The sequence below is a fragment of the Gopherus evgoodei genome, chromosome 2 (assembly GCF_007399415.2).
Source record: "Gopherus evgoodei ecotype Sinaloan lineage chromosome 2, rGopEvg1_v1.p, whole genome shotgun sequence".
Lineage (NCBI taxonomy): Eukaryota > Metazoa > Chordata > Testudines > Testudinidae > Gopherus > Gopherus evgoodei.
The window spans coordinates 89,521,026-89,548,994 of record NC_044323.1 but is presented as its reverse complement, the minus strand read 5'-3'; the positions used below and the strand labels follow the sequence as shown (position 1 = coordinate 89,548,994).

General features: G+C 40.6%; 1 protein-coding gene across 1 annotated transcript in view; it reads right to left on the bottom strand.

The window, feature by feature from the left end:
* The window catches only part of BBS9 (Bardet-Biedl syndrome 9), a 493,194-nt gene that overhangs the window by 345,831 nt on the left and 119,394 nt on the right, over nt 1-27,969 (bottom strand). Inside the window, 5 exon segments of the mRNA XM_030549388.1 lie at nt 12,375-12,458; nt 12,460-12,528; nt 17,627-17,799; nt 23,892-23,987; nt 25,635-25,775. Of these exon segments, the coding sequence (XP_030405248.1) occupies nt 12,375-12,458; nt 12,460-12,528; nt 17,627-17,799; nt 23,892-23,987; nt 25,635-25,775 (563 nt within the window).

The following is a 27,969-nucleotide window of genomic DNA, read 5'->3' as shown; positions in this document are numbered from 1 at the left end:
AGCTGCTGCATGACCAAACTGATATCCTCCGACGTCTGGTGGAGCTTCAGGAGGAGCAGTGGGGTCACAGAGTGCTGCTGCAGCCCCTGTGTAACCACCCTCACCACTCACCATGTTCCATATCTTCCTCACCCAGACGTGTAAGAACACGTGGGGGAAGGCTTCGGGCACCCACCCACTCTACCCCCATGGACAGTCCAACCAAAAGGCTTTCATTACATTGAAATATGTTTAATGGCCTTTTCCTTCCCTCCTATCCTCCTCCCAAACCACACCCAGGATACCTTGTCAGTTCTCTTCCTCTTTTTATAATGACTTTTTAATAATGAATACATGATTTTTAAACAATAGTGACTTTATTTCCTTAAGCAAGCTGTAATCGAATGGGGAGGGTGGGTTGCTTACAGGGAAGGAGTCAATAAAGGGGGGGTGTTCATGAAGGGGAAACAAACACAGCAGTCACACCATACCCTGGCCCGTGATGAAACTCGTTTTCAAAGCTTCTCTGATGCACACCGCTTCGTGGTGTGCTCTTCTAATCGCCCTGGTGTCTGGCTGCGCGTAATCAGCGACCAGGTGATTTGCCTCAGCCTCCCATCCCGCCATAAAGGTCTCCCCCTTACTCTCACAGAGATTGTGGAGCACACAGCAAGCAGCAATAACAAAGGGGACATTGGTTTGGCTGAGGTCTGAGCGAGTGAGTAATGTGCGCCAGCGCACCTTTAAACGGCCAAATGTACATTCTACCACCATCCTGCACTTGCTCAGCCTGTAGCTGAACAGCTCCTGACTACAGTCCAGGCTGCCTGTGTATGGCTTCATGAGCCATGGCATCAAGGGATAGGCTGGGTCACCCAGGATAACTATAGGCATTTCAACATCCCCAACTGTTATTTTCTGGTCTGGGAAGTAAGTCCCTTGCAGCTGCAGTTTAAACAGAGCAGTGCTTCTGAAGACGCGAGCGTCATGAACCCTTCCTGGCCATCCCATGTGGATGTTGGTGATATGTCCCTTGTGATCCACCAGTGCTTGCAGCACCATTGAAAAGTACCCCTTGCGGTTTACGTACTGGGTGCCCTGGTGCTCCAGTGCCAAGATAGGGATATGGGTTCCATCTATCGCCCCACCACAGTTAGGGAATCCCATTGCAGCAAAGCCATCCACTATGACCTGCACGTTTCCCAGAGTCACAACCTTTCGTAGCAGCAGCTTAATGATTGCTTTGGCTTGCATCACAGCAGCTCCCACAGTAGATTTTCCCACTCCAAATTGATTCCCGACTGACCGGTAGCTGTCTGGCATTGCAAGCTTCCAGAGGCCTATTGCCACTCGCTTCTCCACTGTGAGGGCTGCTCTCATCTTGGTATTATGGCATTTCAGGGCAGGGGAAAGCAAGTCACAAAGTTCCATGAAAGTGCTCTTACGCACGCGAAAGTTTCGCAGCCACTGCGAATCGTCCCACACCTGCAAAACTATGCGGTCCCACCAGTCTGTGCTTGTTTCCCGGGCCCAAAATCGGCGTTCAATGGCTAGAACCTGCCCATTACCAGCAGGATCTCCAAAACGCAGGGGCCCGCGGTTTGAGATAATTCTATGTCCATGTCCTCATCACTCTCGTCGCCGTGCTGCCGTAGCCGCCACCTCCTCCTTGCCTGGCTTTGCAGGTCCAGGTTCAGCATGGACTGCACGAGAATGCGCGAGGCGTTTACAACGTCCACGACTGCGGTATTGATCTGAGCAGGGTCCATGCTTGCTGTGCTATGGCGTTTGCACAGTTCACCCAGGAAAAAAGGCGTGAAATGGTTGTCTGCTGCTTTCACGAAGGGAGGGATGAGGCTGTACCCACAACCACCTGCGACAATGATTTTTGCCCCATCAGGCACTGGGCTCTCAACCCAGAATTCCAAGGGGCAGGGGAGACTGCGGGAACTATGGGATAGCTACGGGATAGCTACCCACAGTGCAACGCTCCAGAAATTGACGCTAGCCTCGGACCATGGACGCATACCATCGAATTAATGTGGTTAGTGTGGCCACATGCACTCGATTTTATACAATCTGTTTTACAAAACCGGTTTATGTAAAATCGGAATAATCCCGTAGTGCAGACGTACCCACAGTCTCTGTCTCAGAGTGACTGAAAAAGTGTATAATGGGTAATACCAAATAAGCTATTCTCACAAACTTCAAATTGCCAAGTTCTAGAGGAAAAAGTTTGGAATACTTGTAGAAGATGTTTTTACAATCATCCTCCTCCCAAAATCTTTATATTAAAAGGGTAATGGGAAAAGTCAAAGGCCAGAGTGTAGCACTTGGAGACAGTTTTGAGTTAGAGGCACTGCAGAGTTCCTGGAGCGTTCGTGGGACAGAGGGGCAATATGTGCACTGTTGCACCTTCACAAGCATGCAGCATACTCCTGGCAGCTGTGCAGTGACAGAGTTCTTCTCATTTCCTTTTTTCTCTTGCCTCCAGTAGTGCAAGTACGACAGTACCCTCCAGTATGCAGTACTGGCAAGAGATTTTTAGTGAGTACAGGGTACTGGAAAGAGTAAAGGAGCAGAACGCGGCTAGAGAGGACATTCATTCTTTAGATGTCTTTAATAGCACAATACATATGCTAATAGACAAACAAAGGTTTTGTTTAAGTTTGTTAGAAAGATTGAAAGGGAGGGGAGACGGAAGGTGTTTAAACAGTGTTTTTTATTCTGTTCCTCCCCATCAGTCTGAATTATCCATGACATTCATACTGCATCACATCAAGTTCAAATTATTAGAGGAATGCCTCTGCTTGCTTTGACCAGAGGATGTTTGGATTCTGATGTTAGCCCAGTTCTGCAGCCTGACAGGAATCATGTGTTGTCCCCAGTGTACACAGAATTCTTCTTTGCAGTCAAACTAATCTAACATGCATTTTCTTAACTGGAACTGGAGCATCAAAACAAAGAAAACATATGCCTCATTTTCCAGCTTTCTGGGTGAGAGAACTGCAAGTGAAGATTATAATGCTGGACGCTGACGGCCTTAAACGACCTGCCTCAGGAATCTGCCAAGAACTTTACTGAAAATATGTTCCTCATCTTAACAACAAAGCTAAGACTTATCACACATCCGCCCACCTTTATTCAAATGAAGTTCCTTCTGATCTGACAGCTCAGATATTGGCCGTTTCATCCAGAACAATTTACAAACTTGGAATCAAATCCTGTAAAACCTTAATCATTTGATCAATCCCACTGAAGACAATGGGACTATTTGCATGACTATGGACCACTTTTGAGGTAAGAGTTTCAGGAGTCTGTTCTGTTCATATGAAGCAGGGGTTGGCAACCTTTCAGAAATGGTGTGCCAGCTCTTCATTTATTCACTCCAATTTAAGGTTTTGCGTGCCAGTAATACATTTTACCGTTTTTAGAAGGTCTCTTTCTATAAGTCTATAATATATAACTAAGCTAGTGTTGTATTTAAAGTAAATAAGGTTTTGAAAATGTTTAAGAAGCTTCATTTAAAATTAAATTAAAATGTAGATCCCCCTGGACCAGTGGCCAGGACCCGGGCAGTGTGAGTGCCAGGGGTAGGCAACCTTCTCGACCTTCCACTCCTGGGCCCAGAGTATTTAAAATCTCAATCGGCTGACTGCTGTTCCCCTTAGGTGAACTCACTAAGTGACTGGTTAAGCACGGTTCCTGCACCTGGCTGTGGTTCCTGCAACTGCCACCCTTTGCTAGGCTGGAACGCCAGATACTACCTCTGCCACCCATTTCCCTAGCCTCTGTGTGGTCACGCCCGGGATTAGCATTACCACCATCCCTTGTGTTAGGAGGAAGAAAACATCCTGGTTTTTTAGGTGACTTTGTGCCCCTTGAAGTGTTGTAATGCTGTGGAGAAAACCTCAGAACAACTAGGGTGACCAGATGCCCAATTCTATAGGGACAGTCCCGATTTTGGGGTCTTTTTCTTATATAGGCTCTTATTACCCCTCACTCCCTATCCCAGTTTTTCACATTTCCTGTCTGGTCACCCTAGAAACATCATCACTGACCATTTGCTGCACATCTTAGCTGACCAGCCCATTAATGCACACAGCCTGCTTACCTGAGTGTGTGGACACTTTCCTATGATCATTTTCCTCCTTTAGTCCATGAGGCTGCCCTGAGTTATGCCTGGGGCTATTAAACACACCACCCTAGGCAGTAGCAGTCTACAGACTTGTGAGCCCTCTTGCTCCTGCTGCAATACTGTCTGTCTTGGGTTTCCTTCCAATCCATGGGCTCCCTTGGGGCTACTCAGCCTGTGCCTGTCCTCTTTCCAGCAAAGGTATAGGCACGTGAGCAGGAAGCACAGCCATGAAACAGGTAATTTTCCTTGCCTTATTCCCTTTTCCCTCCTGTCCCCCACGTTAATTGTCCCTTGCCTTGCTCCCTCCTCTTCCCAGGAAATGAGTGAAATGAGAGGAGAGGCCAAACCCATGCTGATGTTTATATAGTACAGACCCGTTTACCTGAGGATGTCAGGAGTCAAGCCGTCACGACCGTGTGTTAACAGACCGTGGGTTAAGAGGGCCTTGCTGAACAACGTGTCTATGATTTACTTAGAAAACAATGCTGTTATTTTCTGCTCTTTCTGGCTCGCATTTTTTTTCTCTCTTATGCAGTCTGTCATTTGCCGCAGATGAATGATTTTGATATTTTCTGCATTTTGCTCCTCCATAAATCTTACAACAGTTTCTACAGCACTAAGTGCTTCTGTGGGCGAAATTTTGACCTTTTCAATGACATCCTCGTCATTGTCATTTAGGCCTGAGCTATTAGAATTCTCACCATCACTTTTGCAGTCTGACATAGCCTCACAGCCAGTTAATATTTCTTCCTCGGAGAAATTCTGAAGTCGGACAATCTTCATCCATCTCTAGCCACTTGGTGATGATTTCCGGCAACGTATCCAAACTAAGATCTTTTATCATTTGAAAGAGTTTACCTTTATCCTCTTTTGTCTGCATGCGTGTTTACAGGACATCGTCTTCCAAAAATCCTTCAAAGTCTGGCTGTGAATCAGTGCCACTACTGGAGTTTTCCGAATCTGAGCCGTCTTTGACAGAAAAGGCATCATCAAGAGCCTTCATCCAGCGGTTTTCAATGGACTTTTGTTTTACTCCATCCCAAGCTTTTTTAACTAAATAAATAATTTTCTTCACATTTAACTGTTTCAGGAATTTGGAAATGAAGACGTGCATGACACGATTGCTGAAATCAGCTCAGGTCGATAAATTGTTTTTAAAATTCTGAATAATGCCCTGGTCTAAAGGCTGAATTTTTGATGTTGTGTTGAATGGTAGGTATAGCACTTGAATTTTTCCATCGCTTGATACCAGTGATTCAGCTGGAGAATGGGCTGGACAATTGTCAAGTAGCAAAAGTGCTTTGGCTTCAAGTTGCTTCGACTGCAGATGCTTACGAATCACTGGAACAAAGCTGTTGTGGAACCAGTCTTTGAAAATGTGTCTCGCCATCCAAGCATTTTTGCTGTTAGCATATATTACTAGCAGTTTGGGTCTACTGAGCGGATTAAAACAGCGAGGGTTATGAAAGTGGCCAACGAGAAGAGAGGCAAGCTTATGGCTGCCCATCTTATTACAAAAAAGAAGTCACACGATCTTTTATCTTTTTAAATCCAGCTGTTTTCTGTGCCTCATAATTAAAGGCTAAAGTTTTATCAGGTAGCAGTTTTGCAAATAAAGCTGTTTCATCACAATTATAACCCTGTTCTTCACGGTAGTCTTCATTCTGTAAAATAGATTTTAACTTGGTGGGAAACATGTTTGTGGCCGATTCATCGGCTGATCAGCTTTCTGCAGAAATTGATACCTGCGCTATGTCATGACGCTTTATAAAACAACTTATAAACCGCTTGCTGGCTTGGAATGATTCATCCCCTGTTAAATTTCCAAATTTTGTCATTTGGGCTTGAAGAATTGGCCGACTTAGCGGCATTCCTTTCAGGCTTTCCTGAGCAAACCATGTGCACGTGGCTTTGTCTATTGTGGGTTTTGCTGAATAGTGCACACGTTTTCGCTTAAGCCCCACTGCAGAACCGATATTTTGTATAAAGCCATTCAGTTTAGATTAGTTTTTTAGCCATCCTCAGAGAGTAGACTTGGTAATCCCAATATCTTTTGAAACTTTGGGCCTGGGTTTCTCCACTGTTTACTTGATCTATTGCAGCTAGATTTTCTTCTACAGTGTAGGAACATTGATGCTTGCCCTCTGCCATTATATTAGGTCTACGGTCAAAATTTTCTAATGTAGTATATATATTACTATATAACTACTATATATTATACATAGCTCTAGCATGACAATGACTAAGCAGGCGTGATACATCTTTACCAATATCAGTAAAGACGTACAACACATTTCCGCTCCGCACTTCCTGTTGATTTCTATGTCAGTGAGTTAGTGAGCAAATCTGTAGCGCTACATAGCAAGTTCCTGTACCACGTGTTAACGAGTTGTTAAATAGGTAGCACTGAGAGGCATGGCGCTACCATGCTTTAAGCGGACTGGTGGGTAAACGGGTCTGTACTGTAACTCCTCGTTCCTAGGTGGTGAGTCATCCACTGCACTGACTGCTTTTCTCCTGGCCAACCAGAAAACACCCCCCCCCCACCCTGCTTAAAGTGCAGGGTGGTAACTATGAGCTTTCCTTGTTATGTTGTACTTGCATATTTTGCGTCCTTGCCAAGTCCCCTTCCCTGACTGCAGCTTGCAGCCTGCCTACTAAAGAATTGCAAGGCTGGCTGGTACTTGAAACAGTTAAAGTTTCCTTGCCTTGCTCTATACCCCTGCCCTCCATGCATATTGAATTCCTTGCTTGTTTGCTTTGCAAATGCTGATTGCTTCACCTCACTTGCAAATTCACTCTCCCTGGCTGCAGCTTCCAGCCTGCCTGGGGGTGAAAGAACCTGGGGCAGGGGACACTAGTTCCCCTTCTTTGCACTGTCCTTTCTGTGTAATTTGCCTGTGCTTGCACTTCCCTATTTCTGAGGTCGGATTAAAACCTTTAGAGTGGTCCTAAGCACTAAAAAGATTATGGTGCCCCCCGCATATGTAATTCAAAATAAAAACAATACTATATCGTAAAATAAAATTTTATTTTTCAAAATGACACAAAAGTTACATGTATGCTGAAATTAAAATAGCTTCTTTCTAGATTTTCTGATTGCAAAATTCTGGATAAATTCATTGAAGCTGACTCAACAAAGCATGTCTGCTTCCATACACAATCGGGAGAGTGAATCAAGTTTGTCCTGACACATTGTTGTTCTCTGAGGGTGTTTTATTCTGTTCAGCTGAGAAAAAGAGAGTTCTGAGAAGCAGTTAGTAATCATCAATGTTAGAAAAATATGTAGTGCGAGCTCTACATTTGGAAATACATATTGTGTATCTTTCCACATCTTTCAATATTGTGTCATGAAGGTCAATGTGACTGAATTTCATTTTTCCTGTTTCATTAAACTTTGCGTGCATATAACAGTGGAACTGCCGTATTTCTCCACAGAGATTCATGTTCAAGTCAACAGAGTATGAGTCAACTAGCTTTTGGAAACCTTGTGAATATTGTTTGTCAGATAAATCATATCATTTAGAAAAGAAAATCCACTTGATATGTCTTTGTACACTTCACCTCTCCTCTTCATATGAGCTTCAAATATATCAAGTTATAGCATAGTGTGTAGATAACGCAAAATTTGTCTCTAGGATTCAATGCTGTTTCTGTTGCACTGTTGTCATTTGCTTGTTTTTTCCTGATTTGCTTGCGGGATGGGCTTCTTAGTAGTTAGTATCAGGCAAGATATCTTTTGATATGTCTTCAAATCTTTCATAATCATCCCTCAAAGTGTTTAAGTGGTCTGCTAATGATTGACAGACGTCTGCACGTTTTCAAATCCAATTCTTTTTCTTGGAGAGCTTGACTTGTGTGGTAGAAGTGCTGTAAAATTTCATTCCACATGGTCAATATGACTGCAACTCTAGTTCTTGCATCTTGTTTGCAACGTTTTCTGCTTCTCGTATAATTTCTCCCTTTCGTGATTGATCTTCAGCTATACTTAGTAATGCATCCACAATCTTTGAGTAGGACTCCAAAACTGCACTTTTTGCCACGGCATATGCCTCCCAGCAATTATTAGAGATTTCAAAACACAATCATTGCCCAAATATTTTCAAGAACTGCCCATTGGTGTGTTGAGGCAGAGAAAAATGTATAAAGTAACTGGACTGTTGAGAGAAACCTTACTGCCACCGGACAACAATCAACAGCACTGCAGCCAACAAGACTGAGAGAGCATACAGCAAATGGTGTGAATATGGCATATTTGTTCTGTTCTAAAAGTTTTTCTTCTGCATTCCTTGATAATGCCCTGACATGTTGGCAACGTTGTCATAAGACTGACCTTCTGCACTTTCGAAATCTATTCTGCAACTTGGCACAGATAATGCAGTACTTGATTTGCTATTTCTTCACCAGTGAGTTCATTACATATTGTCTTGGATAAGTATGAAGGGTTACCTTTACTGGCATTCCCATATTTTGAAATATGGCCTGCCAAAAATGGCCACAAGCTCCAACAATCCCAAGAAATTTCCATTCTGCAATGATCTAAATGTGTTATTTGATCCCTGGAAAGGCAGGTCACATTCAGCTAATGTTTGAATAACTGCTATAACACGCTGCAAGACATGTTGCCAGTATTCACGCTCCTCTTTAATTTGTTCTTCCAATTTTTGTGTCAATCCAAAGCCCTGTCTTCAATTTAAATATGTCAACATTGAATCTCTGTGAGTAGTGCTATTTTCATGTTGTTCAATTAAAACAGTATTCCACCAGTCACTAAATCCATTTGCAGCAAATCGGGATGTTGAAGGTTTATATGCAAAAAGTTTGCAACCAAAACAGTACATAGACCCTGTTGATGGTGAATACAGTAGCCATTCTTGAGTATATTTCTCACCATTCGCTTTCATGCTGAAAAATATTTTTTGTGGATAATATCTTGTTTGTTTGCCATCAGTAAAAGTCCAATGTCATTTGGTCCACAATCTAACCAGTAAGCTACATCATCAGTACTGAAATCAACCCACATACCAGGATCTTTTCTCCTATTATTTACACCATGAGCAGGTTCAGTCTCTGACACATCCACACCTTCTAGAACAATGTCTGTTTTACCACCAGGAGTAGGATGATCAGTTACAGTCACTGATTTTCTTGCATTATTTCGATCTACATTAGTAGGACGCCCCCCTGATTTAGGTGGTGATAAGTAACAAAGAGAGAACAGAAAAATGGGGGAAGTGTGTATAGTGGAGTGTAACGAAGTCTAACAAAGTTCTGATTTCTCCCATGATGACTACTTTGATGCTTTTTTTGAAATATCAAATATCAATTTTTTTCAAAAAAAAATCACATTGTTTTTGGTGCCCCAAGCACGTGCTTAGTCTGCCTATTGGGTAATCCAGCCCTGCCCTGGAGCCATCCTGCCTACACAGCCTGCCTGTGGCTGGAAGTATCTAGGACAGGGGACGCTAGTTCCCCTTCTTTTCACTGTCTCCTTCCCTGTAATTTGCCTGTGCCTGCCCTTCCTTGTCTCTGGGGCCAGGGGAGGGGGGTAACACCCTCCCCCACCATTTTCCCAAGCTTACCCTTCTCTGTGCCCCTGGAACCATGCTGTTTCCAATATTGTTTGCTGCTTTTTTGGAGTCATGCTGCTTCCACACGGTCCTGCAGCAAGCCTTAGAGCACCAGCCTGTTCCTGTTCTGCTGCCTTCTTCGCTGCTTTCACATAGAGACTTGCCCCACCTAGCTTTCCTATCTTTATGCACATTCCGCGGGTGGGGGGGGGGTGTTTGAACAAACAGATGCTTTGAAAAGTTTTAGCCTGTTTGAAGGAATTACAAAACCATAAATGCATAAGTGGGCAATGAACCATGTTTTACTTTCTTGTAGGGTGTGGTGATGACATGGGATAAAATATCTAGATAGGTTAATTACATGAGCAGGAGGCATGTCTCCAGCTCCAGCCTACGAAGGGTTAAAACTCATGCTCAGTTCTTTGGTTTGGCTTCAACAACAAATTAACACAAAACACCAAACTGAACCTGGGGATTACAGTGAACGAGAAGCCAGATATGAACCAACAATGTGCCCTTGTTGCCAAGAAGGCCAACAGCATACTGGGCTGCATTAGTAGGAGCATTGCCAGCAGATTGAGGAAAGTGATTGTTCCCCTCTATTCAACACTGGTGAGACCACATCTGGACTACTGCATTCAGTTTTGGGCCTCCCACAACAGAGAGGATGTGGACAAATTGGAGAGAGTCCAGAGGAGGGCAATGAAAATGATTAGAGGGCTGGGACACATGACTTATGAGGAAAGGCTGAGGGATCTGGTCTTATTTAGTTTGCAGAAAAGAAGAGTGAGGGGGGATTTGATAGCAGCCTTCAACTACTGAAGCGGGGTTCCAAAGAGGATGGAGCTAGGCTGTTCTCAGCGGTGGCAGATGACAGAACAAGGAGCAATGGTCTCAAGTTGCACTGCAGGAGGTCTAGGTTGGATATTAGAAAAAACTATTTCACTAGGAGGATGGTAAAGCACTGGAATGGGTTACTTAGGGAGGTGGTGGAATCTCCATCCTTAGAGGTTTTTAAGGCCCGGCTTGACAAAGCCCTGGCTGGGATGATTTAATTGGGGTTGGTCCTGCTTTGAGCATAAGGTTAGACTAGATGACCTCCTGAGGTCTCTTCCAACCCGAATATTCTATGAAGCAAAATCCTTTCACTACACCATGTCTAACAAGAATCAAACTATCACCAAAGTTAGTTCTAACTTTAATTCAAGACTAATTCTGCTAATAAGAATGCTGTTATAACCTTTTCTGTCCAAGATGCCAGTATATTTAACAAAATAAATCTAGTCATTTATAAACAACCCAGCCCAAATCTCCATGCTAATTACTGTGATTTTAGTACCACATTTTCTTAATTTAAAAAAGCCTCTCTCCTCTGGGCAGTGTGAGAGTCACACAAACAAAAGATAATGACCAACTGACTCTACAGAGGAAACAATGAAACTGGTTATACAGAAAATGCTGTCAAATATACAAAGTAAATAGACTGGAGAGAGATTTCTTTGCTCTCCTTCTGTTACAGTAGTTCTTCATATAACTTCCAACAATAGTAGATTTAAAAAGAGGGGGAAGGATAGCTCAGTGGTTTGAGCATTGGCCTGCTAAATCTAGGGTTGAGAGTTCAATCCTTGAAGGGGGCCACTTAGGGATCTGGGGCAAAACCAGTACTTGGTCCTGCTAGTGAAGGCAGGGGACTAGACTCAACGACCTTTCAGGGTCCCTTCCAGTTCTATGAGATAGGTATATCTCCATATATTATTACAAAAAAAAATTCAGTCAGAAATGTGATATTGAGTTGATTGCCCACAGAAGTATAAAGCCAGAATGTCAGATCAAACATAGTTCAACTATTTTATTCTGATCATATTCTTAGGTCTCAAACCAGCAACTCTCAGGACACAAGAGGACTGCTTGCCTATGCAAAGCCACAATGACTTCAATATGTGCAGCGTTCCATCCATGCGGTGAATCAGACTTTGTTTGATAGTTTTTTTAAAAATTAGATTCAATAATGCTATTTAAAAGCATCTCAGAGCCATGCACCTACCAGGAGGCAACAACAAGGCAGGCTGGAGATGACAGACTAATCAGGTTTCCTAGCAGAAAGATATGAAATGCTAAGAAAGTGACTGCTTGGGAGACAAAAGAGGAACATGCCTTGGGACAGGGATGACTCAAGCAATATGGCTCAGGTAGTAACCAACACTGGAGTTTTTCTGTTGTTTTCTGGCAGGATAACACCAAGTAACACCAAACTAGGCTTATTTGGTTTTACTACTTTTATTGTAGCTCTTGCATTTTGAAACCTTCAGGAAATAACAACCTTTGAGGAAGGACATGGTCAGCCTCAGATTACTTTGTTGTGACTGTTTCACCAGCCAAACCATTCCCACCAGTTTACAGTGCACCATAAAATATTTATACAAGTGAGTGAACTATAAAATATTTACACTATCCACATCAGTTTGGAAAGAACAATGTGCTGTTATGTTGGTGTGACCCAGGAGTAGAAATTCTGTGGTTTTAGATCAAATAAAACCATTGCAAATCATCTGAAACTTGCAGTGAATATTAGGTTAAACAAATTCCGTTCCTGGTCTCTTGGCTGGTAAACGTAAAATACAGCTTATGTGCTTGAAACTAAGTTTTTAGCAACAATGTAGTGGGGTTCATAAACAAACAGCACTGACCTGTCTGTAAGTTCCTTCTAACAAGGTGTCCAGATGTTGAAGGGGAGCAGGTGTTTTGTCTTTGAATCGAGTTAGTAATCGTCGTTTCAATAGCTCTAAATTGTAGGCTCTTTCAGAACAACAGTTCTTCAAATTTTTCAGCATTCAAGCGAAGCTACAATTGATGGAGTTTCAAAAATTTAGATAAACAATCTGATCCCAGTAGATAGATTTTTACCTTCAAAACACACATTTATAATGAAATGGTAGAACAATAATAAAATTCTTGGAAAATTTAAAAGTATTTATAAATTCAAATAGCCACTTTCTATGGTCACAGTAACTATATGCAGCTTCTATTGGTGTGGTTAATTTCACATTCATCATGAGATCTACCAACAGGTTGCAATAATGCCAGCTATTATTGAGATCGAAAATAACTGTTGACAGCCACAGTAATCTGTGATAAGGCACAAAAATCTCATCATGAGGTCTTATGACAGGATTGAAATTAACTCATCACCACTGGCATATGAGGACTTCTCCTTAGTTCAGTATGCTGTGTCTGTGGCACATACATAAAACATATTCAATATAATACTCACTGCATAAAAAGAGAAGGGTTCTGACTGTCTTTGAACATGATTTAAAGTAATAAATTCTGCCTTTGCTGAGATTAGGATTTTCTCTTTTTGGGGAAACCTTCCCACTCCCACGCCAAATATCTGGAGGTCAAGTGTTGGAGCCAGCTTTCTTGAAATAACCACAAAAACTTGGCAAAATTATATATCAATATCCAGACAATAAAATTCATACAGCTATCTGTATAATGATCTATTTTATTTTCCAGAACAACAATCACATAACAGAAGACATTCTAAAATTGGCTCTCTGGCCAGTAACTGGAGTTCTCCAAATAGGTACTTTCTTCCATATGATTGGCACAACTGCGAATACCAGAAGTCAGCAAAATAAACATTGCAAGACAGGCTGCTCCCAGGACAATGGGCAATAGGGACATTAGTCTTCCCTAATGTTTCTCAAGTGACCATAACAGAGGAATGGCAAAAGGAGGCTGGCATAACCTAAGATATAAACCACGATGCATGGATAATCAACATGATATCCACATAGAATAGCTCAGGGAAGCTAGAGCAAACTAAGCAGTACCCTTGAGTGTGGGAGGAAATAAAGAGGGAATTAGAAAATCTCAGATGATACTCTTACAGTGCACCAAAAAAAAGGGGAGGGGTCTGTCAAAATTAATGGAGAGGGAAGCATGAGGATTGCCTTGATAACACAGAACAGAATTTTGCTCTGTTCAAGAGAGAAGAGACTCTTTAATCAGATAATAAATACTGCAGCACCAGCCATCAGAATAGACAAAAGCTATGATTGGTGGCTAACTTACTATATTCACAATCACACCAGTTTTTCAAACTTCAAATGTATTTAGGCTTATTTAGGCTTCAAGATTTATTTAGGATTGGACAAAGTTCGCCTGTTAACAACATTCAACCTTCTATTTTTATCTCTCTAGGTTTGATCCTGTTCTGATTATAGTTAATGTGAGTTTTGGTAGCTTCACTGGGAGCAGAATTGGGCTGGTCGATACAAAAAGATTTACAAACATTATAACTAGATGCTAGAGAAAATGTAATAAAATATCAAAATGATATCACAGAAAACAGGCCTGTGATCCAACTCAACCACTTGGGGGAAACAAAATGAAGCAGAGATGTGCCCTGGAAACTTAAAATTTAGGCAAAGAAAAATAGATGTCTACATAGTTTCAGGCACAGAGACTCTCTCTTTTCTGTTTGCTCAGCATCCAAGACAACGAGCCCTAATCTGGATTACTGGTTTGGGGCAACTACTAGAATATAAATGATTAATAATAATTCTAGCCTTTTCAGAATTTACTGAGTAGCACTCACAGTACTTTTACACACACTAAAGATTTAATAAATTAAACAAACAAAAATGTTACATTATTTAGAATATAGTAATGCTCGTGCTTTGGCATCTATGAGTGTTTCAGGACTGTTGCTTTCTCTCATGCAAGAGAACTTCAATTTCCAAATGGCAGCACACTACAGCCAAAAAAAGAGAAAACTCTAGGGCTATGAACTATAATACATTATGACCCATATCCCATTATTGCCAATGGATACAAGACATATGAGCTGTGTTTTAGATTAGCCATTAAAGAAAATAATCATACTCAGAAGAGTTAGCCAGGGACTAAAAAGGAAAATTACACTTGATTATAAGTGAGTTTTGAAACTGTTTTTGGAGCCACGTGTCAAATAAACCCCATGCAAGTTGAAATGATACTCCAAGGCACAAATATTTTTGCCCACTTTTTTCTTGGTTTTGACTCATTTTGGTCAACATCATTTTTCTAAAAATTGATCAGGTAGAAGCAGAAGCACACTTATGCAACTCATTTTGCGAAACTACTGAGGGACTCTGAAGCTAGGCTCGGGCCCACACAGAGCCTTCTGAAACATTACAGTATCCTGACTGGAACTTATGTCTTTCTCCATGATGGCCCCATGTCTCAGAGTGATGTGACAGCACCACAGGACTTTAAAAAATTATCTTTATTCATATGTTCACGTGTCACCACCTTTGCCCAATATATAGTATTTCAGTGGTTCTCAACCAGAGGTCCAGGGCCCCCTGCGGGGCCACGAGCAGGTTTCAGCAGGTCCACCAAGCCGAGCTAGTGTTGGACTCGCTGGGGCCCAGGGCAGAAAGCAAAAGTCCCACTGCATGGGGCTTAAGTCTGGGGCCCTGAGCCCTTCCACCTGCGACTGAAGTCAAAGCCTGAGCAACTTAGCTTCCTGGGGGCCACTGTGGCATGAGGCTCCAGGCAATGGCACTGCTTGCTACCCCCTAACGCTGGTACTGGCTTTTATATGCAGAAAACTAGTTGTTGTGGCGCAGGTGGGCCATGGAGTTTTTATAGTATGTTGGTGGGGGGGCCTCAGAGAGAAAAAAAGTTGAGAACCCCTGTGGTATTTTACCTTTGAAAAGACACAGTATTCAAAGAGCTCTCTCCTTCATGCAGCTTGCTAAATTCTAACTTACCTGGGGCAGTGGGCAGTACATTTGGTTCGGTTTATTTTAATTTTTTATTTAATTTACACAAGCTAGCTAAAATATTGGGATTTTTATCATCATGGTCAAGAGGGAAATTGTGCAGAGTTTGTGCCTGGGCCAATGAATGTGTGTGATGATTTTGTAATGCTGCCTTAACAAAAGAGGTAACTGGAAGTCAATATTTTTCAGTCTAAAGGGACTTTTTATGGTTAACAAAATGAGTCGGTCAAAACAAATGTTCATGGCTTCAATATCATGGCATTAAATTGTTAAAAACAGCAAATGTAAATTGGCACATCACCAGTAACAAATTCCAGAGCTAGTCTCACCATTAAAATGAAATGAGTAAGTGAGGAATTCAGAGCCAGATTATGGTCAGCTCCCGTCCACATGCACAATGTGGAGAGTACACACAGCATCATCCCCACTTGTATCACTTACCCAGTGAAACTATATGCTCCCCAGTCACAAGGGTTGCTCAAGGCTAACACATGCCCAGAAATTAAACACAGAATCATGGTTTTTAGAATAATTTTCAACAATTGTACATTTTTGACAGTAATGGCTAAAATAGTGTGACTTCAAGCACTAGAAAATTTTAGGCTTTATTACATTTAAACATGACTGACTTAAATAATTTTGTATTCAGAAATTAACTTCCATAATAAATAAATGCTTACCACTAATACAGACCTTTTCACCTTCAAAGACCTTTATAAAAAAGTTAATTAATCTTAATAGCTCTGAGATGTAGGTATGACAGATATGGCAATTTCCTGCCATATCCTTGGGAGACCTCACTGAATTAGTTTAAGTCTTTTCAGAGTCCACTGTATTAAATTAATGGGTTTTATATGATTGTGGGATGGGATTGCATATAACTTCTCACCAGTGGGATGGGATGGGTGGGAAATGGGACATATGTTAGACCTGCGGGTTCAAAGGACTATACTGAACAATGTGCCAGACAAGAAGGGACTTTGGGAACAAAATTTGTTAAGTGGTTTTCCTGGGGAATGTCTAGCAGTGGTTCTCAAACTTTTGTACTGGTGACCCCTTTCACATAACAAGTCTCTTAGTGTGACACCTCCCCCACCTTATAAATTAAAAACACTTTTATATATTTAACACCATGATAAATGCTGGAGGCAAAGCAGGGTTTGAGGTGAAGGCTGACAGCTTGCGACCCCCCCCCCCCGTGTAATAGCCTCATGACCCCCTTTGATTATACAAAAAAAAAAATGCCTTTTGAAGTTATGCCCTGAGGAATGGGTCACCTGCTACATGAGACCAAGATGACAGGCCCAAGCTTTGGAAGAGAAATATCAAATTATTCATAGTTGTTCTGGTTCTGAATTAGAGACAGTTATGAACTTGTAACCGCAGGGAAAACCCCGTTGTGGATTTTGAAGAACTGATACCCACCAGAGCCCAAATTTGGAGTTAGGGTGACCTCTGGTAAGCTTTTTAGCATCCAGGTAGGTTCTTCTATTGTTTTTAATGTTTTGTCTGTAATGCTTTCACCTTAAGAATACATGTGCTTGCTTAGAAAGAGCTGTGTGGTAAGTTGTAACTGTGGGCAATTACACTGTTCATAACCTCTAAGGAGAAAGAAAAGTAGAGATGCTAGCCTTCCAGGAAGTCTGGTTTGCTGAGGATATCACAGCAGGGGACTGTGAAGCCTGGCAAAACCCCAGTCAGGAGGTAGACATACGCAGGTCTCTACAGAGGAGAGGTGATGACTGAGGCACCAGGAGCCTAGAGCGAGTGCCTTTAATGGACCCTGGAAGGGGAATCCAGGTGCAGTTGCCCTGAACTGTGAGAGTATGCAAAGACATAAATATCCATCTTCCAGATGTGAAAACTGAGACTGAGACATTAAGTGACTTGCCCAACATCACAAAGGGAGTCAAATCAGAGATAAGACATCCTGATTCCCATTCCTGAGTTCAGACCGCTAGGCAAGCCAAGCTTCAGTACTGTTGCACTGCAGGCTCTAATGCACTAGATCAGAAGCACATCATTAAGGTAGCAAGCGGTTGCCCCGGTTAACATTTGAAAAAAACAGAAATACTGTGGTAGGGATTAGGGACAACTAATAGTGAGCAAAACTGAATATTAGAAAGTGATATATGTATCAACGGCTTAAATATTATGAGACATACCTCAAAATGGCGATCAATTAGTTTAAAATATTCTTGTAAAGGAACTGAACCAGAAAAGGTACAAGTGAAGTCTTTGCTATTTTGCTTCTTGAAATGTTCTTCAAGACGAAAAGTGAGTTCTTTTGTGATTAGCCAAAGGTCTTCTAATTGTTCACTCTGGATTCTATACCGTTCTTTAAAAACAAAAAACAAAACAAAACAAAACAAGGAGTAAAGAAAGGTGAAGCCATATATACTAGTTCATATTCTGTAGATAAGTCATTATACAAAGGAATTAGTTCAAGTTGTGAAATAGTTCAAAAATCTTTAATAAAAGTCTTCATAAAAGAAACAATTTTGTTGGTGTTGTTTAAGTATTTCTCACATTTCATCTACCTAAGGTAGTTCTAAGTTACCAATCCTTGTGATTTTATCCAAGTTTTTCCAGCACTTAATGGTAAAATTTTGTAGCCTGATTCCCAAGTTTCTAGGATCTGAACCAGGTCAGTTGTTTTATGCAGAACTAAGTCCCCAAAATATGATTTCACCAAAATAAGTACATAACTTAAATGCTATTTCTGTTTAGTCGCATGTTATAGCCTTAATTCTACAAGGGCAAAATCAGACTACTTGACTTTGTTGTACCACGAGCAAAGTATGATTCCCCTGATGTATGGGGACTCCTCGGGGGGGCAGTATAAAGCTAATATAACTAGCGCTATGCTGTTCACTCCCACAACCCAGGTTTAATGAGCTTTCCTGGGCAGATTAGGATGAGAGCTCAAACTCAGTGCACTCCAGTAACAAGAGGCCAGCACAGCAGTCCCTACGGAACCTCTATTAATGAAACATTAAGTATCCTTTAAGATGCTCTGAGTTATGGGGTGGGTCAAGAATCAGGGAAACAAACATGTGGCTCTCTCAGACCTGTATGTCCAAAGAGATAGATAAAATTAACAAATTAAATTCTACCCAGAAACCATCAGGCAACAAGTATAGATTCCAGAGCAGAATGCATTGCAGTCAATTAATTTTGAGAAAAGCATCAATTATGGTATCGAAATCTGTATATCTAAGAAACAGTTGAAAACTTCTGGGCAGGCTGAGATTAAAGAGAGACCTGCCTAGATATTACTGGTAAACAGTTGTTCAACCGCAGTTAGAAATTTAATAATGCACCAAGACTGTGAACTTCAGGAATAAACGACAGATATGCACCCTCAATAAGAAGAGCAGATGTAAACCTTGCCATATCCTCCAGTTCCTTCCCCAAGTATCACTTCAGTTTTACTAGGAAGCACTGTGCTAATAGAGGTGGCATCTTTCTCTTATTTCTTTATCTCATATTTTAAAATGTATCCAACTAGTGTTCTGGGTTCGTGCACAAGCTTTATAAAAACTACACAATGACATTTTACCAATATATGATAATCCCTTCAAAACTTAATCTTTCTGAGCACCATCACCCATCGATAATATTCATCCAGAAAAAAACCCTGGAGAACAGATACAACTTGCAGTGTGATCAGTGTTGGCTCATTTATACTCTGATAAACCAACTGGGAAAGAGAAGTTACCAGCTGAAGATTCCCTATTTAAAATTCTCTGACTTTAGCCTCATCATGATTAAATCAGGTAAATTGTTAAGACTGAGCACTCTTGGTGACTTAAACTGCTGTATTATCATACAAGCAAAGTCGTGGTACCAGTGATAACCAGGCCCCATTCCATTTAAGGTCCTGACAACCTTCATTTAAAATAGCCATGACCATATACGATCATGGCTATTTTATCTTGAATAATTACATTTTACATTACATCAACATTCCCACAACAGTTTCAAGCAGAAAACCATTCTTCACTTCAACTCCTAAAACACATTGAGTTGCTTTCCTAATGAAGAATGGCTGCACACACCACCTCAAAGGTTGTTAATTTAGATAATAGGGAATTATGTCAATGTATACAAAGAATTTGTAATGTGATCTGCGATCCTGCTGGATAAAAGGTGTTAATGTAAGAATAAAATATTAAATCAAGACAAAACACAGTTATTGGCATTAGCACATCATCCTTAACATCAAATTCACCTAGTTAAATAATATTTTAGTAGGTTGCAGAGCATACAGCTGACAGAAGAAAGCTACACTTCTGACTCTACATCATATTTGTATGCAATTCTTCTCTCTCCAGTTTCTTGTACAGCAAATCAACACTAACTAAAAGTAAAGAAAGGAAAATGCTGTTGAAAACCATAATAATATTTTTTTTTAAATAACGGTTATCCAGAGAGACACTTTTAAACAACACTGCCATATTTCTTTTCATTATTCATCCATCACTACATGTCTGAGAGGAAATACAAAAGTGCAGCTGTGATGCAAAAGGTCACTGAGGTTTTGGATACAGAAAAATAGAGATTGTTTTTAATCAATTTTTTTTTACTCGTTAGCAAAGTTCACAGTAAAATCAAATGAACTAGAAGTTTTTAGAACATTCGTATACTTATTAAACATTTTCTCAAGATTAGTAATCCAAGATTGTTTGACATGAACACTGGCATTACTCCCAGAATATGCATTTCACTGAAGATAGAATGACAAATTCCGTTTACGAAGTTACAGGAAAGAAGCAAGTTTTATTTAAAAACATGTCTATTAAAGACAAGAACACCATCTGTTAAAGATAACATTCAACCTACTTTCCTTTTTTTTTTAAATCTCACAGCGAAATGGCTGGGCTTGGTGGATACAGCACTGGATTTTGCCTTTTCTTTCCTTTTAATGAAATGAGCTTGGAAAGTTTCAGACCAAATCAACAGCCACTTCATTTATAATTGACATAACTAATACATTAATGGTTTAAAGTGGGGGTGAGGCCACCCACCCAGTTTTCCCTAAAATAGTTTCAATACATTTTTTGCTGGTCAATACAAACACAATCTAACCGTATTTGGGGGCAAGGTAGTCATTTACTCTATGTGACTTAGTAGGCTGTTAGGCTGAGCGAGAAGTTTAATTAGATTTGGAAAAAGTGTATATGAACAAGGGAAACTGAGAAACCTTAACTGTACTGTATCAATGCTCTAAAAATAGAAATTCAATGGAAGCAGTAACAATTCGCTTTATTTCTGCTTTCCAAGTGCCTTTATAATAGTCAACCAATTTAACATTTAAATGTAGAAAAAGCTGTTTCACTGCAAGGTACAAGTACATTTCTTTCAGAAATTTCTGACATAGGAAAGCAGATGACTCTTTCAAATCCAACCTAGGATGAGAGTGACTGAAAGTGTTCACAACTCAATGGTAGTTCCAGTCCAGTGGATAGGAGACAAGCACCCGTATCACAAAAAATTCCAACACAATTAGCACTAAAGGCTTTTTCTAGACTAGTATAAAAAGGTTTACTTTTTAAAATATGTTGGCTAACACATTTTAAAATCTTAGTGCATACAGGGCAAGCTGAATTTTAACATACATTCAAGGTGAAACTCCAGTTCCTCCCCAGGATTCAAACTGATTAGTTAATGTGATGAACATGCTTTTTCTATATTAGGGTTTTTTAATTCTTAGTTAAAATGGATTAGCTAATACATTGTAAAAATAGACACAGTAACTGGCATGCTTGTTTGCAGCCTTAACAAAGAAGCTATCAACTAAATGGATACAAAGATTTTCACCACCACTGCACCAAGCACTTCCAGATCAGCATTGAGACACCTTTGAGGTGGAACACAGGAGAAGTTTGTACTTCCTCTGGTCCATGCTGTATTTGTTCCATCAGCAAAGGACTTCAATTTCAAAGCACTGTTATTTTCCCAGGGACCATTAGTTCATCTGGTACAGGTCACTTGCTCTACACATTTTTTGTTTAAAAAAAAAAAAAAAAGAAAACTTCCAAAAGATCTCACTGAAAAGGAAAACTTTATTATACAAACACACACAGCTAATACATAATTACAGGATAATGAGTGAGCTCTAACACTTACACATTCAGTCTGCACTCCAAGACACACACAACTTAGCCATTCAAACACAACTAATTTTAATAGTATGAAATTCTACCAAACAGCATAATTTTAAATGCATTTGTATTATTGATAACCTTTGCTCATAGAAGCCCTGAGAAGAAAATACCACTACACAGACTTTCCTTATGTATAATATTTTTCAAAGTGTTTCATACACATTAAAGATTTTTTTCCAAGATACAACATAACCAAAAAAGATTTGATGTATTTTGTAGCTACCCCAGCCAATGTGAATTAGATATTAGCCATACGACAGGTTGCTACATGGAAAGTGGCATGAAACACCTTATTTGTTTTCAAAAGGCTTCCCAGACAAGACAAGAAAAATGATGCCTAGTCAGATTAGGGGGAAGAATAAATGTTTTAAATCTTCTTTGTAGTGTGATCCTTACAAGTCAGGTCTAAGAAACAAATAGGGCAATGTGGAAAGTTTATATTAAGACTAGAAGCATCATTCCTAGCTTGTGAATAAACAAAATTAGAATGGAGAGGAAAAACCTGGGGGTTAGAGTGGAAGGATTGAAAATCATGTCCTCACTAAACGTTAAAATACATTCAGTCTAGCCAGTCAGATCATCAACTCATGTCAGTCAACATGGATCTATTCCATACATGTGAAATGTTTAATACAACAATTCCATAAAACAGGAATCTAAGTAACTGATTTTAACTTCAGTTTATAAGTAAAACTCTATTTACATATCCTTTAAATTCTTTGGTTCCTAGAAACTATTACTGAATGTTCCAGTTATTTCAAACTGTTTAAATTCTACTGTCAACTTAAATATTAAAAGTCAACAAACAATAAAACACAGCACACAAATAGTGCACACATAACCTAATTCAAACAAATATGAATCCTATAAATGTAAAATGACTGATATTTTGAAACATCTTAATTAACCACTGTCCAGATGTTTCCAGTTTTTAATGGCTTTGTTAAAAAAGTATTAATTATTTTCTCACAGTTTTGAATGTCTTACCTTGATGCCACTGATATTTATAAAAGCCATCTTGAATAAATTATTTTAAAAACACATATTTCTTAGAGATTTGGATTACAGTAGAACCTCAAGGATACAAACACCAGAGTCATGAACTGACTGGTCAACCGGACACCATGTTAAACTCGCAGTAACCAATCAGGCAGCACTAGAGACCAAAAAAAACCAACCAAATACTGTACTGTGCCTGTATTGCATCTGAAAGGTGCCTTTCCCCACCCTTATCACCACCCCCACACACGGGGAACCCACTTACAGCTAGGAAGTGAAGATGCTGTGATTCACAGGCAAAGCTGTGAGCTCCTGCCCCCAGTCTAAGGCAGCCAGACCAGAAGAAGCAATGGGGTCTGCGCTGCTTTCCTGTAGGCCATGGGTGCTGTTTTCATACTCTCCCTTTACCCCCCTGGCTAGGAGGGTTGGAACCTGGCCTGGAATTTGAACTGCTGGAGCTGAAGCTGGATTTTGTTCAGAGTTATGAACATTTCAGAGTTACAGACAATCTCCATTCCTGAGGTGTCCATAACTCTTAATTTTTATAATTGTAATTTTATTTGGATAAAAATATTGCAGATCAACAAACTAGCTTTAATGTCTGTCACTTAATCAAGATAGTGTTCATATATCATCCATTCTATGTCCTCCGGTTTGAACTCGGTAGTGGGCAACAAGTATTTTAGTTTTTAAATCTGGCATGTAAAATGTACAAATGTAGACAAGTGCCTAATCTGTTAGGTGTTTTTCTAACTCCCACTGAAAGTCAAGGGCCATGGAAAGTTAAGTGGAATTAGACACCTAACCTGCTTTAATGTTTTGTAAATTCCACAAGATGCCTATCTGCATCTTGAAGCACCTAAGTACCTGGCTAAAAGCCCATTTCCTCTCTGAGATTTTTCAGTCTTGAATAAAGACCTATCACATTATAAAATTTATATGCGATAACTTAAAAAACCCAAATTATCTGGCACCCTTTTAGTGATTTTCAAAAAACTACTATACGATAACTAAGTAGGATTTTGTTTAGTTTCAGCATTTCCTTGCTTTTCCAAATTATTATTGGAAGGTTCAAGGAATTTGCTAAGGGATAGCCTATTCACATTAAGAGAACTTCTGTGTAAAATTCCCCATGCAGCAACTAATATACTACATGTGGACAGACACTCAGCTGGTTGAAATCGGCATACACACACCAGTTTATGATCTGGCCCATAATCTTATCTTAATCCATAATTAAGTTATTTCCAATATTACTCACGTGAGGTTTTTGAAGCAAGAAGAGTGATTCTAGAACCAGTTAAGAACTGGAATCCCAGAACATTTACCTGATCTTCATTAGACTGATCAGCAAAGTCTACAAGAGAAAATTCAACACAAACTACATAAGTATCTTGCTATAATTCGGTAAAAGATTGCAGCAAAACTTCTCATCCACATTAAAGGATAGACTGTCTTTGTACAGGTAACAAATATGAGGGCATATGAAGGCAAAGGCAGAGAACAGCAGCCATCCCTCTGAGCAGAGATTGCTTGGTCCATACTGCCTTCAGGAAGTAAATAATACAGAAAGAGGCAGAGATAAAGCATGGCCACGGCCCCTTCTCCCACCCAATACACCAGCCCACAGAACATAGGGTGACCAGATGTCCCAATTTTATAGGGATAGTCCCGATTTTGGGGTCTTTTTCTTATACAGGCTCCTGTCCCCTCCACCCCCTGTCCCGCTTTTTCATACTTTCTGTCTGGTCACCCTAACAGAACATGACCAGGACACTGTGGGTTTCAATCTGCAACATACCCTAAGATAGTATAGGGTGAATCCTGTGCAGCCCTAGAAGAGACTGTACCTCCAGAATGCTCCCCCTGGGGAGATGCAATTCCACACTGCCCTCTACTCAAAGTTCTGTGAAAATTTCACAGATGAGCCCCACAACTCTATAACCTATTGGGAAAAGACCTTTAGATTTTCAGAGTTCAGTCATCTTTCAGTACATAGATGGTGAAGAATGACTATCTTGTTAAATTAGCTACTATGCAATTTTACTACTGTATGTAGTGCGCTGTAAAGCACACCTGGTTTTAAAAGGGCTGGACCAAGGGTATGTACATAACTCTACCATCATCGCAAAAAAAAATCAGGAGGAGGAGGGGAGAGAATAGCCAATATGCATTAATGGACCCACACAAACCCACAGTTTCCTCATAGATCACAAGAGGATCTATTCAGCTCCTTATTCAGCCACTGTAAAAAAAGATGAATTTAAAGTTACACAATTTGATGCACCCTTTTGGCTACAAGTCTGCAACCTATGTTTTAATTAAATACTGTAATTATGTGTGTTGTTCTGGACCAGTACCAACAGTTTTGGGGCCATTGGACAAATTGTAAATTTTGCTCTATGTAGGTTTCCCTTTTTAAAAACTGTCTTACTACATTTTTCAATTTGATCAATAAAATAATATTGATGTGAATCACAAAATGATAAAATAAAATGCACTATTTAAAAAAAATCTATAAAACAGGAACTCGGGGAAAAAATTTCAAAGCTTTCAGATAACACTGGAACCTATATTGAAACCTAAATGCAGAAGACACAAAAACTCAGAAAGGCAAGTCTTTATAGGATTACTTACCTGAAGCTTAAATACATTTGAAAATCAATACATACAGTATTTTGCATAGAAATAAAAGGAAAAATATTGACACTTGAAGTAATGCAACATCGCAGTCACAAATGAAGAATTTTGATACGTTGGTTTCCACGCAGTAAACCATAATAATTATTATAATATTTTAACAAAATGTAAAGCCCTACATTGATTTATCCTGATAATACATATCATACTTTCGTACACTAAAGCCAAACAAAAATATTCAGCTTTGTATTTATCATTTGGCAATTAACTTATAATTACCCTATCATTACTTCATGATGAAAGATTCCAATCTGAATTCCTAACATTTCTTATGTTACAGACACATCACTATCAAAAGTCCTACCTGGGAAAAGGTTCACAAGACTGACAGGAGATTTATTGGTATCAATAGTTAGTTTGTGGTTTGCTGTTTTTGAAGGTTGAGCTGGAAAGCAAATTAACCGCAAGGGTAGTCTAAATTTACACTGAGCAACTCTTGGTATTCCTGAAATGACAGGACAGATAGCTTGCATTAACAGTGACAATATCTGTAGTCTGAGGGCAAGACATTTCATGACATTGTTTATCAAAAAGTTATATACATTTTCAGTGCAGATCAGGAACTCATTAAAACAAAATGGTCAAGCCATGCAAACTTTTGGATTAAGGTTAATTTTCAACTAACGATGAAAAACACTCTTTTACTGACAAATTAAAACTGAATGTTTTGGTTTCAGGCTCCATGAAAATAATATTAACTAAATCTATTAAAGCTGTATATCTGTCCAGTAGATGTTAACATTTGTCTAACCCTTGATAGAAATTGCACCCAGCCCTTCATAAGCAAAAATCAAAATGTATCCTTTCGGTGCGCTGCCTTCTCACTTACATATTCTAACAAAAACAGGCATTTGTACTTAAAAAATTACATTTGGTTAAACCAGTTTAAAAGAATGCTGCATCCACTTTCCACTGAATGTCCTGAAACTTTGCATCTTAACATCAGTGAGTTATACAATCGATCTGAAAATAAAATCCTTAATTAGAATTAGAGAAACAAGGTAGGTGAGGTAATATTTTTTAACTTGGCCAGCTTCTGTGGATGAAACAGTCAAGCTTTCAAGCTCCACAGAGCTTCTCTTCAGGGCTGGGAAAGGTACTTTGAGTATCAAACCTAAATACAAGGTGGACCCAATTGTTTAACAGAGCAGGGCACCAAGCAGTCTAGAGCTCCAAGCAAGAGCAGGTAAGAGTTTTGAAGCCCAGCCTTCAGCGAGGCGTGAGCGCTCCACACAGTCTAGGGGGCTCCGACAAGAGGTGAGCACTCCACACAGTCCAGCATCCTAGCTCAGTGGACCGTAGACTCTCACAGGCCTTCTGGCCAAAGCTGGGGAGGCTGCCACCCTAGGGAGTAGAGGGACACAGGCCCACTCAATTCCACTGCATCCCAGCCCAAGGCCCTAACAGTGGCGGAGTGGTCTGCCACTGGGTCAGCCGGGATCCAGCCACAACACGCTGACCTTGTATCAGACCAGCACTTTACCGGACTGCTGTCTCGTTTCCCTGGGCTACTTCCTACTCTCTCTAGCTTTGGTACCTCGGTGCAATGAGAGTCTGCTGTTTCTTCATGTACACCGCCAGTGGCAACCCCAACAGCTCCTCAGCATTGGCTGGGTCTGGCAGCTTGGGCGAGTCCTCAGGGTAACTGAAGTCTTCTGCGGGCTCTTGCATCAGCAGTGGGGAGAACACATCCATCTCCTTTGGCAGATACTGCTTAACTGAGCTACAGGGCCCGCCTTTTATGCTTCCTGTTCCTGTCCCCTCTGCTTCCGGTGTGGTGAGCATGGCCTTCCTGGTTCCACCCACCAGGGGCATCTGGCCGTACCTCACTGTCAGTCTCCAAAGGCAGCCATGTCTCTTTGCTAAACACACACCCCTCAAACTCAGCTCCCAGTCTGGTCAGGTTCCCTTCCTCAAGTCATGACAACGTCTGCATTGGCGTGCTCCTTACTGGCACAATGTTGAATGGTAAAGGCAAATGAATATAGAGTCAGGTACCAGTGCATCAAGCGGGAGCTGATATCTCTCATCTCCTGAAGCCATTTCAGAGCCATGAAGGGGCTCCTGAGGAGGTAATAGTGAAGTGCTTCTAAGGCCCATTTGACAAGTTGAGCCTCTTTCTCAATTACTGAGTAGTTCCACTCCCGCAGGAACAGCTTACAGGTGATGTATACTACCGGGTGCTCTTCACTGTCAATGTCCTGCAAGAGGACAGCCCTTACTTACTGCCACCGCTGAAGCATCGGTTTGGACAATGAACCAGCATGTAAAATCAGGGCTATATAGTATGGGTTCTCGGAATACATGGTCTTTCAGAGCCTGAAAGGCTACCTTGCAGTCGGGGTTCCACTGCACCCACAGTGGCTGGTCTTTGGTAAGCAGCCTCGTCAAGGGAGAAGCAATAGTTGCAAAGTTTGGGATGAAGCGATGATAGTACCACACTTGTCCCAGGAATTGCCAGACCTGTTTCGTAGTGGCTGAGGTTGAGTGATCCTGGATAGTCTGGATTTTTCTGAGTAGAGGGCGCAACTTGCCTCATCCCAAGATGTATCCTAGGTAAGTTGTTTCCTACCATCCAGTCTAGCATTTCTTGGGATTCACAGTGAGACCTGCCCCTCAGAGGGTCCTCAAGACAGCCA